Source organism: Tympanuchus pallidicinctus, unplaced genomic scaffold (genome assembly GCF_026119805.1).
Source record: "Tympanuchus pallidicinctus isolate F22 unplaced genomic scaffold, pur_lepc_1.0 scaffold15, whole genome shotgun sequence".
NCBI classification, from domain to species: domain Eukaryota; kingdom Metazoa; phylum Chordata; class Aves; order Galliformes; family Phasianidae; genus Tympanuchus; species Tympanuchus pallidicinctus.
Genome location: NW_026294669.1, coordinates 36,563,239 through 36,576,213, shown reverse-complemented (window position 1 = coordinate 36,576,213; position 12,975 = coordinate 36,563,239). Strand labels below are relative to the sequence as shown.

The 12,975-nt window shown below is 43.6% G+C and overlaps 1 protein-coding gene across 4 annotated transcripts; it reads right to left on the bottom strand.

Moving 5' to 3' along the window:
* Nucleotides 1–3,144: 3,144 nt before the first annotated feature.
* Nucleotides 3,145–12,613, bottom strand: CUNH21orf58 (chromosome unknown C21orf58 homolog). Of its 4 annotated transcripts, XM_052674550.1 has the most exons (8): nucleotides 12,189–12,605; nucleotides 10,719–10,776; nucleotides 10,160–10,227; nucleotides 9,336–9,479; nucleotides 9,149–9,263; nucleotides 7,657–7,796; nucleotides 4,202–4,398; nucleotides 3,145–3,284 (listed from the first exon to the last, which is right to left on the bottom strand). In XM_052674550.1, the coding sequence occupies exons 1-8, from the start codon at nucleotides 12,246–12,248 to the stop codon at nucleotides 3,269–3,271; spliced, it is 798 nt and encodes a 265-aa protein (XP_052530510.1). In that variant the 5' UTR covers nucleotides 12,249–12,605; the 3' UTR covers nucleotides 3,145–3,268. The 4 variants fall into 4 exon arrangements, with proteins under 4 accessions (XP_052530510.1, XP_052530509.1, XP_052530513.1 ...); XM_052674549.1 differs by having other exon boundaries at nucleotides 9,149–9,479; nucleotides 12,189–12,613; XM_052674553.1 differs by lacking the exon at nucleotides 12,189–12,605 and adding an exon at nucleotides 11,489–12,005 and having other exon boundaries at nucleotides 9,149–9,479.
* Between the last annotated feature and the right edge of the window lie 362 nt (nucleotides 12,614–12,975).

Sequence of the window (12,975 nt, the reverse complement as noted above, 5' to 3'; positions counted from 1 at the left end):
GGGAGCAAGTGCAATATCGGCAAAGTGGGGGCCTTGTAGGGCAGAGTCCCAGCCCATACTGCCAGGCAAGGTAAGCAGGTCAGGCCCATGGTGGCAGCAAAGGGCCCAGGCTGGAAGACAACTCAGTGTAGATGAGACAAAGTTGAGGTCAGGACCAAGTTCACTGGTGTCAGTCAGACACAGACTCATAATCACCAGGCACACATGTGGTGACAAATCCACCCTAACTCATTGCGCTCTACAACTTCCTGAAGGAGGTTGTGAGAGGGATTTGGCCTCTTCTCCCAGGCAACGAGCAGGACAAGGGGCAATGGCCGCAAGTTGTATCAGAGGAGGTTTAGGAACACAAGGAAGAACTATTTCTCTCAGAGAGTGGTCAGGCACTGGAATGGCTGCCCAGGGAGGTGGTAGAGTCACCGAGCCTGGCAATGTTCAAGAGGTGTCTGGACGATGTGCTGCATGATATGGTTTAGTGCTTGTGGTGGCAAAGGTGATGAGGAGATGGTTGGACTAGATGATCTTAGAGATCATTTCCAACCTCGCGATTCTGTGATTCTATGATTCTAACTTGTATATGAGCCAGCAGCGTGCTCTGCAGCCTGGAAGGCCAGTATTTCCTGGCTGCATCAATAGAAGGATATAGCAGGGTAAGGGAAGTGATTGTCCATCTCTACTCTGCCCTCGTAAGGTACCTTCTGCAGTACTGCGTACAGTTTTCTAGTTCCAATGCCTGCCCATGGCAATGGCATTGGAAATAGATGATCTCTGAAGTCTCTTTCAACCCAAGCCATGCTATAATTCCGTATTATAGAGTCAATATCATGAAAGAATCACAGGCCCTTTAAAGGGATTGCTGCCCACCCTCAAACTCCAGCACTGGGAGGGGCCCAGGTGGGGCTGATCAGGGATATTAAGGTCCACTGGCACTGCATGTAAACTTGCTGCCACAGAAGATGCTCTGTAGGATTTTTGCTACAGTTATTTGACCCATGCAAGCTAATTGACTAACACATACCCACCTGATAAGAGGGACCTAAAAAGCCTGCCCAAGGCAAGATCAGCTCTCCCTCAGCCCTGTGTCTGCTTGACCTCCAGCTCCCATGCAGTGTACCTCGTACAACCCTGTAGATGACCTGTTTCAACACACTATCACTCCTGCATGCTTCAGAGCTCTCCCAGTGCCAAACTTAAATCACCGTTCTGTTTTTGAGTCCTTTCTTCATCTCACAGGGCCTTCATGCAGCAAATGGTCACAACAGGGGGGAGAGGGTAGAATGTGAAGTAAGTTTTGCATAGTAAACAGCAGTGAAATTATTTGTTAATTGTTTTCAGAGCACAGACATCGTTAACTTCCAGCAGTGACAGTTATGTGGAAATATTGCTCTTAGAGCTCTAGTCCCGTAAGCTTTCCAGATTGCTCCACTACTGTGGCTTGCCATTTTAATAACAACCCTTAAAGATATACCAGTTAACTCTTGGACTCCTGAGGATAACACAATGTACAGTCATGTTGCTAAAGCTGGTCTTGTAAAACTGCCCTTTTAGGCAGCTAGACCAGGGCTGCACAAGCAGCCTTAGCAATGGTTTGCAACTTCGATTCTTCCTGTGGGGAGAGGCCAGTAGTGAGTGGAGTACGCTAGGGGGTGAATACTGGATCTGGTCCTCTGTAACATCTTCGCTAATGATGATGGGGTAATTTACCCCCAGTAAATGCATGGAGGACAGAAAATGAGGGATTTGGGAAATGTTGCCAAACATATATTTTTCAGGAATGTCCACAGCTGGACTGACCTCTCACCAAGAGCCCCAAGTGCAGTGGAGACTCTGAGCACTGATACAGGTTGAAAGTTTTTCTTCCAAGATGGTACTGATCAGCTCCTTTCTGTCACACTTGTCTGCTTACTTACTGAAAACAATTCTTGGCAAATGGGACTAAACCTCACCTGTCAGGAATTATATATGCCCAGTGCAATATGCTTTGTCCTGGGTAGACAAATAATTCCAAATATCTTTCTCAGACTTGCTTAAGACTGCATTGAGGAAAAAATTTATATATAAAAATATGTTCTTTTTAGTTTGGAAGAATATTTCATCAACCATGGCAGCATTTGGGGTTATCAACCTCCTCATTCCTACAGTAGAAAACCCCAGTTTAAAAACAGGTGAACATGGGAAGACATTGAGAAGGTGCTACTAATTCATGGTTTTTCTTTCTCTATTAAACATAATGAGGCTGCTGATGGAAAGATGTTGCTCATCACTTAGTTACAACTTGGGTCTCCTGAGTTCTAAAACAAAATCAAAAGAATAGGATGGCATGGGTTTTAATGCTTAGCAACTGCAAATTAATAGGAAAAATAAAAAAGGAAAAAGCGTGATTTATGTTCCTTAGGAAAACAAACAAACAAACAAAAACATGCCAATATTCAAGGAAGGACCTTGGGAATCTTTTTTTAAATTATTTTTCATTTTTTCCCCCAAGGTGAAACCCTGATAATGCAAGAGAAAGATTGAGAAATACAGAAATATACACAAGTTCAGGCTGCTGAAGCCACCCTCCAACAGCTCTTTGAAAAGAAAAACTTGGGTAGCATCATGAATATGAGGCTCAGAAGAGACTGAGAGAGACTTCCTGGGGCAGAACATTGCAGATATTAGGGTAGTGATGTTCCACTGAGATGATCAGATGCAATGACTGCAGGAGCTACTTTATTTCTTCTTTTCCCTACTGAAAATTATTTATTCAAATACTACAATCCCTGTCAGCCCATGTAAAGCAATTAGGGCAGAGTGCTGCCCTTTACCAAAAAATGACATGCTCTTGGGCTCTTCTCAAAGATCACTCTACAGCCCTCCTGCTACCAAAACCTTGCCATGCAAGCCCAATACAGGAGGAACACTTTGGTCCTGAAGGTGAGCCATACTCATTTGCAATAGTTTAGACAATACTAGTGTTATATTTATTTCACGTCCCAGGGCCACTGTGAGGCTCTTTGGGACAAGATGTCTTGGTTCTTTCGAAAGAGGCAAAAGAGAGGTCTGCTGTTGCTCTGGGTTTGGCATATGAGAGGAAGCAGCTGCACTGGCAGAAAGGGGTGAGAAGACTACAGGCATGTGGTACATTTGTTCTGTCGATCTCCAGTCTTTCTATGCTCATTTACTGTATGGATGATTTGCAGATGCACAGACCGTCAGATTATTTAGGAACAGCTCAAAAGCAGGTTGAACTCAGCAATGCAATTGTCCACCTTCAGAGGAACACATCCTGTCAGTAGGTGGGCCACCTGCAATAAGAAAAATGACCTTGTGTTTGGTAATAGCCAACACACACGCTTGTCACAGCTGCATAAAAACAATAAAGATGTGTAGGATCTTATAATTCATGAAGAAGAGGGAAAAGGCAGCTTAAAAGCTGTGATGAGATGATTTTACTGATTTCTGCAAACAGCTAAGCAACAGCTCATTGCACTGATACTGGAAGGAGCCAAGAGCTCATTATCAGCAGAGGTTACAAAAGCATGTAAAAGAGGAAGGGGTAGAAATGTATAGCCCCTGCAATTCCATTCAGTAAAGAATCTTTTCAGGAGTCCAAATCCCATGCTAAAGAGGGCCATACAGATACTCATGGCAGTAGGTTCCCCATGCCAGAAGATGTGTTTCTATCCTTTCCTTTTGCTCACTAAGCCTTTGGTAAAGATGGAGCATAGACATAAAAGCAGTGATTCCTTGTCCCAAAGTCCCCAGCCACCCAGTCATGCTCTACACAGTGCCTTTGAAGAAAGTCCCAGCTTCAGCATGTGAGAACTTCCTAATACTGCTGCTTCCATGCCTTTTTTGCTGTCTCCTCATGACATAGATTGCAAGAACACTGTGCTCTTTGCTCAGATCCAGTTAAGCCACAACACCTTGGCATTAGTAGGCTGTGGGTCACTGAGCAGTGGGTCTGCTCATGTGCTCATTCAAGCACCAGGCCGTGGTGTCATTTACTTGCACTAGAAAATAGCTCAGGACAAGATTCCAGGTGCAGGGAAGGCTCAGGCAAGTGAGTCTTAGGAGGAGCAATCTACTCACCTCAACTTGAAGATCTCAGCAGTGTTGTAAGAATACAAATCCCATGGGGAATGTCAGCCTGAATACAAAGAGTAGGCAGCCCCTACTCAGTAGGCTGAACAGTTCATGCCACAGCAATCCAACAACTTACATCTGCATAGCTGGGAGCACGCTGCTGGTCCAACACTGGGCTGAGGATGCAGGCGGCAGTCCCTCACCTGGCACCGGGAGCCCAGCAGGCATGGCACGGAGGGCCAGCCCCGGAGGAGAGTAGTGGTGGTGGTGATGCACTGCAGACAGCCAGGGACGATCTGCTTTCACAGCCACAGGAGCGGTGAGCTGCAGGTCCTTGATGGAGATAAGCAAAGGGGTTTTGGTGGCCCTAGGAAGGATGCTGGAGACTGTAGGGACATGCTCTGTCTCTCTGCTGCCTCCCTTTCATCTGAGGTGATGCTCAGCACAGTTCTGACGCTTCTGAGGAAATCCCAAAGCTGTCTTCCATTTCCATAGCAAATCTATCACTTGCATGCTGGCTGTGATGGTGCTGGCCCCCAGGATGTCAGTACCCTGAAGCAGGAGAGCAAGCAGCTGCTGCCAAAGGCTTTCCATCTCAGGCAGACATTTGGTCTCAACAGGTGCAAAAGCTGTCAGCTCCCAGTTGCACAGGTCACAGGGATGGATTATGGAAGATTGTATTTCACCCCACAGTTTAATGTGGGCCACAGGGGCTTTTAAGCTATTTATTGCCCTTGCATATAGCAGGTAAGAAAGGTGTGAACGAACTGGGCAACTACTGCAGAAGTATGGGAGTTGCTTTCTTACTGTCTCACTACCTTGGTTTTCCAAGAAAAAGAACAGAAATCTCTCTTACAACATCGGGAAAAGTCACGGTCAGCTTGAAAACGGAGAGGCTGAAAAAGTATAAGGGAAGATTTTTCAAGACAAGAAATATCCCCAGTCCCTAAAGACGAACAATCCTTGCTGCTTTGATAGTAAATGCTTCAGAGTAGAGAGTAGAAATACATTTTTCCAAAGCATTTAGGATGACTAAGGAGCTAGTCAGCATCCTGCTAAAAATAGCGTAGGAACTGTGCAGCTAAGGATATGTTCAAAATTACCTATCGTTTGATAAGTACTTGGTTTGTTTTGGAAAAAACCCTAGGAGGATTTCAATACAAATATCTGTAAAACCTGTCCTTCTTGACTTTGCTAGTCATCGATTGACAGCATGGGCATCCAACCTTTTGGCTTGTCTGGTCGGCATGGAGCAAACAGGAATTGTCTTGGGCCACATATACATTGCTCTAAAAGTAATGCCTCCTATTTATTTCCACAGAAATTACAACAGACACAAAGAGCACAATAACACTCTTTGACAGGACAAATTCTCAGCTATAAAACATTTCTTCAACATGGTCACCATCATTAGCTATTCATTTTCTCCAGCGATGAACAAGAACCTGCGTGCTGCGCTCATAGAAATCTGTACCAGCAGAGGTGACCCACTATTGCCACTGCTGAAGCATACTACCCACCACCCTCACTGTGCTCACATCCGGTGTTTGGTTTCCATAAACCTTCAGCAAGTGTTGATGAACGTCAGTGGGTGCCATTTTTTGCACATGGAGGAATTCAATGTCAGGTGTACTTCCATGACAGACACCATTCTGTCAGAGTGCCACCTTGCTGCTATCTGTCACATGGTAACAACAGTGACAGGATACTGGCGGAAGGCTGAGTCTCTTCTCCCACACTGCCAACATTCACCTCTGACATCATAGGCCAACATCATAAAACAGGAGGCACTGCTTTCAGAGTAGCTTTTGTAATACATCCAATATCGTTAATATATAAGCAACAAAATATTTTAAGAAAAATATTAAAAATTAAACTATCTTCTTTTTTTTTTTTTTTAAAGAGAGCAACAAAAGCAGAACTAGTGGGATATTTGGCCTTGTTTTTGTGAAACTAATGCATCACTCTGGTTTGATGGAAATTACTGCAATTCTTAGTGAGGCCTCAAGGTGCTCATCTGAGATTTTTTATGAACTATTACTCTTCCTGTACTCCATCCTTGACAATAATAGTGCACATCGTGTCATGTCATGACATGAACAAGTTGTGATTGTGAAGCAAAGGATATTTCTCTCTGGTAAGATAGGGATTATGAAAGTTTGGTAAGAAGACACAATCAGATTTTTCAGTCGAACATTTGATTGCAGCTCTACACTTCCCTTCCAAAAATTTCTAGGTAATAGAATCATAGAATCATAGAATCATAGAATCACTAAGGTTGGAAAAGACCTAAAAGATCATCCAGTCCAACCGTTCACCTATTCCCAACAGCTCCTACTAAACCATGTCCCTCAACACAACATCCAGTCTTTCCTTGAACACCCCCAGGGTCGGTGACTCCACCACCTCCCTGGGCAGTCCGTTCCAGTGCCTGACCACCCTTTCCGAAAAGTAATACTTCCTCATGTCCAGCCTGAATCTCCCCTGCCGCAGCTTGAAGCCATTCCCCCTGGTCCTATCACTAATGACACGAGAGAAGAGGCCGACCCCCAGCTCACTACAGCCTCCCTTCAGGAAGTTATAGAGAGCAATGAGGTCTCCCCTGAGCCTCCTCTTCTCCAGGCTGAACATTCCCAGCTCCTTCAGCCTCTCCTCATATGGCCTGTGTTCCAGACCCCTCACCAGCTTTGTTGCCCTCCTTTGAACACGTTCCAGGGCCTCAATATCTTTCTTGCAGTGAGGGGCCCAAAAATGTACTCATATTGACTGAAAACGGAGTTGCAAACGTAAATAGATGAATCCTTTTCTGCAATTCTTTTAAAGCCTGTTCTCTAATTCCTTTATCAAAATGGAAAGCATAGCTGCACACTCTTCGCTGTTCCAAGCCCTGGGTTTAGCCAATGTATCAAAATGCATAAAATCATTCGCCATCACTTGAGTCAACGCTGCATAGCACTGCTCTCCCTGGTTTCTATCACTGCTGTGTCAGCAGCTTAACGGTGGTTCACTTGTTGCTGAGCAATGAATGCATGCCCAGACTGCAGGTTGGGCATGCCCAATTTACAGTGAGACAATGGCTAGAGCCAATCAAGTATGACCACAAAAATTTGAGCTTCAGCTCCAGCTGGTTTTGAACCACCAGGTCCAATTTCACTAGTTACAGGGTTTGTAGCAAGTATTCCCCTGTTGCCCGCAGTGAGCAGGCAGAAATTGAGCCATACAGCTACGTGCTGACTAGAGGTGAATTACTGGGGTTTTGAAGACACCTGGGGACACCATTACAGACGCTGTACCAGATGTTTCAGCAATAGTCAGCAGGAGTTAGGCTCCCAAGTGCAGCAGCAGATGCTCAGTGTAGGCCTCTTCTATGTCTGTTAGTACATGCATTCCAGAGCCAGACTGAATCCAGTTTGCACTGGTGTGGGAAACATTTTCCGTTGCAGTTCTGCTTAGCAACATGTAAGGACTTATGTGAAATCTCCAGGAAACCATGGGCAGCAGAATTTTTTTTTTTTTTTCCAGTCCTCACATAGTCCAGGATAACTATTGCCCCACATGAGCAAAGATGCCCTTTGGACACAGTAACACTACCTGCTGTGTGTGCTGAAGCAGTGGGTAGCTGGGTCTGGCAGGCTGTGCAAACGTCATCGGTGGGAGAGACTTCAGCATCATGTTCTGCATGATGATCTGATGCATCTGTGCATTCTGCATCAGCATCATCTCCACCATATCTGGGAAGAAGTCATCCAAAGGAAGAAAGTAAGAGCTTTATTAGCAACAGGGGTATCTCAGTGGGAACTGCTCTCTAAGGTGCAAACTCATGAATGCAGCTGAGACGCAGTAGCTGAAAACAGCACATGGCAACATTATCGTTACGTGCCCAGATGGCGCAAAATTAATGTCTATGAATAAGACCATCCACACCAGATCTCCCATTCCCCCACCCTTCACAAGCAAGCTGCTGTTGAGGAGTATCTTCTTTAGTTCCATTGTCAGCCCATCCCTGTAGATGCAGTCACTGGCAGGCTGGAAAACAGCTGTGCACTGAAACTCTCACTTGTTCCAGCATGGACTGGAGCCATGTGGCACTCTCCACAGCTTTGGTTCAAGATCATTGTTGCCCACATTGGAGGCTTCCTCAGCTTTACACAATATTGCAGTGCCACCTTAAGTGGATGTGATGCACATGCAGTGGACTCTCAACATAACGCTGGATCGTAATTACTTGCACAATACACATCCTTTGTATTTTAAGTGGGGGGGAGGAGAGGAAGAAAAGCAAAGGAACTCTTTTTAATCATACCGAAGATATTTTAAATGTATCGACTTCAGAAAAGTCATGCATGTGTTTGGACTAGTTCATTTACAAAAATAAACTACTATTTGAATAAATCCAGCCATTTAAGCTAAGAAATAGTTGAGAAACATAGCACTTCAGTAACTGGATTTTTCTTTGTGATAGAAGAAAGCCTTTGACCGAGGGATGATCCAGGGAAGTCAACCCAAGTTTTTGTTCAGGTATCATTTCACAGTAGCATCTACGTTTAGAAAAAAAACCTCTCATTCTTGGCACTGCACTACACTTGAAACACTGTCAGTTGTTCTGCTTTTTTTCCCCCCAAACTCAGCACTTTTAAGTCTACACTGCTCTAAGGAAATTGAACAGCAGGTTAAGTTGGGACAAAAAGAATAAAAAATGGATTTTAAAAGCCTATTTGTGAATTTTAGAATCATCCATTTACATGAGTTTCACCTTGGTACACTCAATGTCTTGGATTGAGCAGCTTTTAATTCCCTCAGGTTTTCTGACAGCTCAACTTTGCTTTGCCAAGTTTATCGTACCATTTCTTTTGTTTTAGCAAGAAGAGTTTGTCCAAAAACTTCTGAGAACTGATCTCTATTTTTGCAGAGTGCAATTCCCACAGTCCTGGTAGTGACAGAGCATGTCACTGACTTGAATGCTTGGAAAAGGTCTCCCCCTGACCTCTTTCCTTTGCAGCGGCACCTTTTCTGAGTATCAGCTGGTACCTTTTCTGGGTATTCCTGGTAGTGGGACCTGACAGCTAGTCCTAGTGAATGGTACCTTCTTTAATGCTTCCTGAGCGAGGATGTGCAAAGGGCTGGGCAGTGGGGATCTGTGCTATCAGTGGGGGTGGCTGTGGGAGCTGCTGGATGATCGTAGCAGGCTGAGGAGGCATCTGGATAAGAAAAGAAAATGGAGAAGTCAGTGCAGGATTTGTCCAGTGTTTCCTAGGAGCGACAATCCTTACCGTCTGTTGGATAATCCTAGGTGTTTCAGCTCGAGATGCTGGAAAAGGTATCTGGTAGATGCGTGGGAGACCAGCACTGTAGTTCCTATACTGTCCCCCAGCTGGTGCAGAAGGCCGTAACAGCTCCTCCAGAAGGTGCTGCTCCTGCAAAATCAGGTAATTTCTTTGAAGAAAATCTGGTCACAGAAAGGCTGGCAGTGTTGTTGCATTCATCAGATTAAATAGGCCAAACCTTTGGGAGTCTGCAGCAGAGTACAGCTTTTCTACCTACAACACTCCTGCAGAAACTGCTGCGTAACAGGCAAACCACAAGTGAATGCTGCATGAAGGAATGTCAGAGCTGGAACAAGTGAAAACAAAGTGTTTCTTCCTGCATATCTTGAGGGTATACAATTTTCAGTACAATTGAGAGTAGAAAAAAGTGAAGAACAAATTGCTGGAAGTCTAGTAAAATATTTCATTAATACTTGATCCTCTCTACATATGATTTTAAGTAATAGTTGTTCCTATTTTGGCAACATTAAAGAGTCCTTTGATTGCATTTTGGAATCCAGAGAGTTTATGATATAGCAGCTTACAACAAATAGAATCAATGCACTAGGTGACTGATGTGGGTACAGGCTTCATGTGCTGATGTAGAGGAAGTCCTGTTCAGCTTCCCACCAGCCTCTCCTCATCTCTCTAGTGAAAACCACACTTCTCACAGAAAATTCTCAGTGCTTGCTTAAAATAGCATGAGATTCCACCCTTCAAATTCTACTCTTATGCTCATTATATTAAACCAGACACTTTACACAGTCATGCTTGACAAGTACTGTTTTTACCTTAAGCTCCTGCAGGAGATTTTTCCTTTTCTTCAAGGCACTTTGAAGCATATCCTCACGTCTGTTGCCTAAAGGAGGAAAAAAACATTATATTCTTAAAGGATTGCAAGGATAAGATTACTATAACATTTACATTATGAGATTAATTCTCGAAGATATTTTAGGAGATTCCTCTAAAATGTACCATCTTGGTTAGGACTGACATTCATATACAGATCATCACTGTTGTTCATACTTCACTGAAACTTACATTTGTAACTTCTGATCCCCAGGGCTACATACAGATTTAGATGCCTGGGCCAAGCAAAGACAGCATTGATTTCACTATGGCTCATTCTTCTCATCCACCAAAAATTGTCCCTATCACAGAAGCTGAGACAGAGTAAATTCCAACTACTGAGACTCCTGGCCTCAAAGCACTCAGAGCCAGAGGCCTGTAGTAGCTTTTAGAGAGAATATAGAATCACCCAGTGTGATCTATCAAGGAACTCATGACTGAAAGCATCCCTAAGCCCTTTCCATTTCAAGGTCGTAACCAGAACAAACGCTTCTCTCTTACTTGCTGTAGGAAGAGGTGACTCCATCTTCTCTAGGTTCTTCTGTTCGTTTTCTAATCTCTAATAGAAAAAAAAACACACAGAAAACCAACTGTGAGTTAGGCAGAAAAGCTCACAACAATTCAAGTGGGATTGGGATAGAGAAAATAAATCACAAGTAGAAATAAGGGACACTTCTACTAAGTCACAGCTAGCAAGGCCTGTAAGAAGTAAAAAACCCCGCAGAACTACAAACAGACTCATGAAACACAATTGTAAATGCAACAACAATAGCAGAGCAACAAAATTCCAGGCTGCAGAAAGTGAAGATTTACTCAAACGTAACAGCAGTAGACAGAGAAATAAGGTAGAAAAAAGCTGCTTACCTCCAGAAGACCTCAGGTATATGGAGATATCTAGAGATACCCTCACCTCCACTGCCAACCCTTTAATGGGAATGGGCAGCTCCTGGCTCTTCCCCTTTCGGCCACTCAGGCATATTACATGCACCTGAGCTACCATGGGCTGGCCCTGCCTTGCAGCCAGGTGCTTGATTACTGTTTCAAGCCATGATGTAGAATTTCTGCTACAGTCTCACTATAAATTTACTCTCAGCAAAAGAGTAATCATGCTTCCTGCTGGTCTGGCCATCTCAGATATAGGAACTGACAGCACAGTGAATCAGGAGACTTATGCATCACTTACTTTGTAGGGTAGAGAGCTAAAACATACAGAGAGCTTGATTCCAGAGTTCTGGGTATTCAGTGCACTAGGAGTCTTAAACCAGCCTCACCTGGAACTTCCATTCACATCTTCTGCCCACATGCTGGGGTGTCCTTATAATCTCAGCTCTAGGTCTTCAGATCCTGTCTAAGCTATACTGAATAAATACTGGTCTCCAGTTCATGCAGTGCCAAGCTTATGACTAGCCATGGGTTTCAGGAACTCTGATTCCAACTTGCAGATGCCTTCCATCTTGGCTTTGGACCTTCCTTAGTTTTATAAGCTTGCATGATGGACCTGGACATTTGGTTGAACCCACCCACCCTCTCTGGCTCTGCCCTGCTTGGGCAGGTCTCTTTCCCAAACAGTCATGCTGTTATGTTCAACTTTCTGATCTTTAGGGACCAGATGGACTTTGTGCCCACCTGATCTATGAATTGAAGAGCTTTTCCTTAGCACAAGCACACTTTTGGCTCCTGAGTTCTACCTACTTCCCTACTAGAGAAAGCTTTGTCCTCAAATTACTGCCACATCTAAGACAAACTACTCCACTTTGGAAAACCTATTTTAAATTTTAATTGTATATTAAACAATCATTTCTACAAATGCAACTTGCTCTGCCTCAGCTTGCATGCTGAACAAGGTTCTCAGCTGGCTGCAGGTCCTTTTTGTTTCACAGTAAAAATATGATTAAGACACAGTGTTTATACTTAAATGCCTGTAGTAAAAAAAGCAAAGCAAAGGTGACCACTGTAGAATTATTAACTTACCTTTTCTAGGAGTTTGAATTTTAGCTGGGCCACACGATCCAACACTGAAGGATCTGTCATTGTAGTAGTCTTTTGAAAGAGCAGGCAGGCATGAGCATATTAAATAGCTAAGCAAATGTAGGTAAGTTCTCAGTGCTCCTTTCTTCCACTCCACTCTAAATCTTCATAGAAGAATTTTATTAGCAAAATAAAAACCAAACAAATAATAAATGAAACAAAACAAACCACCAACAATAAAACTCAAAATCCAAGACTGTGAGAAATGAGAGAAGAAAATAAATGCTTCAATTTCACTGTCAGGTAAAAATTCATATAGATGTGTGCCACCATAACAAAGACACAGATCTTGTTGCTATTTCTCTCAATGTGTTTTTGTGCTGCAGGTTGTGATGGCCACATAACTGTCAGTCAGCTTGAGTATTTGCTAATGGTTTGCTATAGTAATGGTTGCTAGCCTCTCACTGGCAGTGTCTCTAAGCCTCTGTGTTGTTAGTGTGGTCTTCTACATACCTTTCAGATTAGTTCCTGCACTTTGGTTGCTAAGTTTGTAATGCCAATCCACAGCATAAACAATTTAATCTCCAGGTGCAGGTACTTGTTTACCCTCTGTGAAGCAAATGCCCAGCACAGGGCACAGGAGATGGGGGGGGGGAAAAAAAGACAAAACCTTTGGATACATACATATTTAATGTAACCCAATGCCAAAGGTCAGATTATGATCTGACTGATTGATACATCTTAACAATACCTATTGGACTATTAAGGGTCCATTCACTTTGACATGGTC

Excerpts from the sequence above, each read along its gene's own strand:
- CUNH21orf58 (XM_052674549.1), bottom strand. The coding sequence starts at position 12,248 with ATGACAGATCCTTCAGTGTTGGATCGTGTGGCCCAGCTAAAATTCAAA. Across the intron at positions 10,777-12,188 it reads AATTCAAACTCCTAGAAAAG|AGATTAGAAAACGAACAGAA; the intron begins GTAAGTTAATAA and ends TTTTTCTATTAG. Across the intron at positions 9,480-10,159 it reads ATCTCCTGCAGGAGCTTAAG|GAGCAGCACCTTCTGGAGGA; the intron begins GTAAAAACAGTA and ends CTGATTTTGCAG.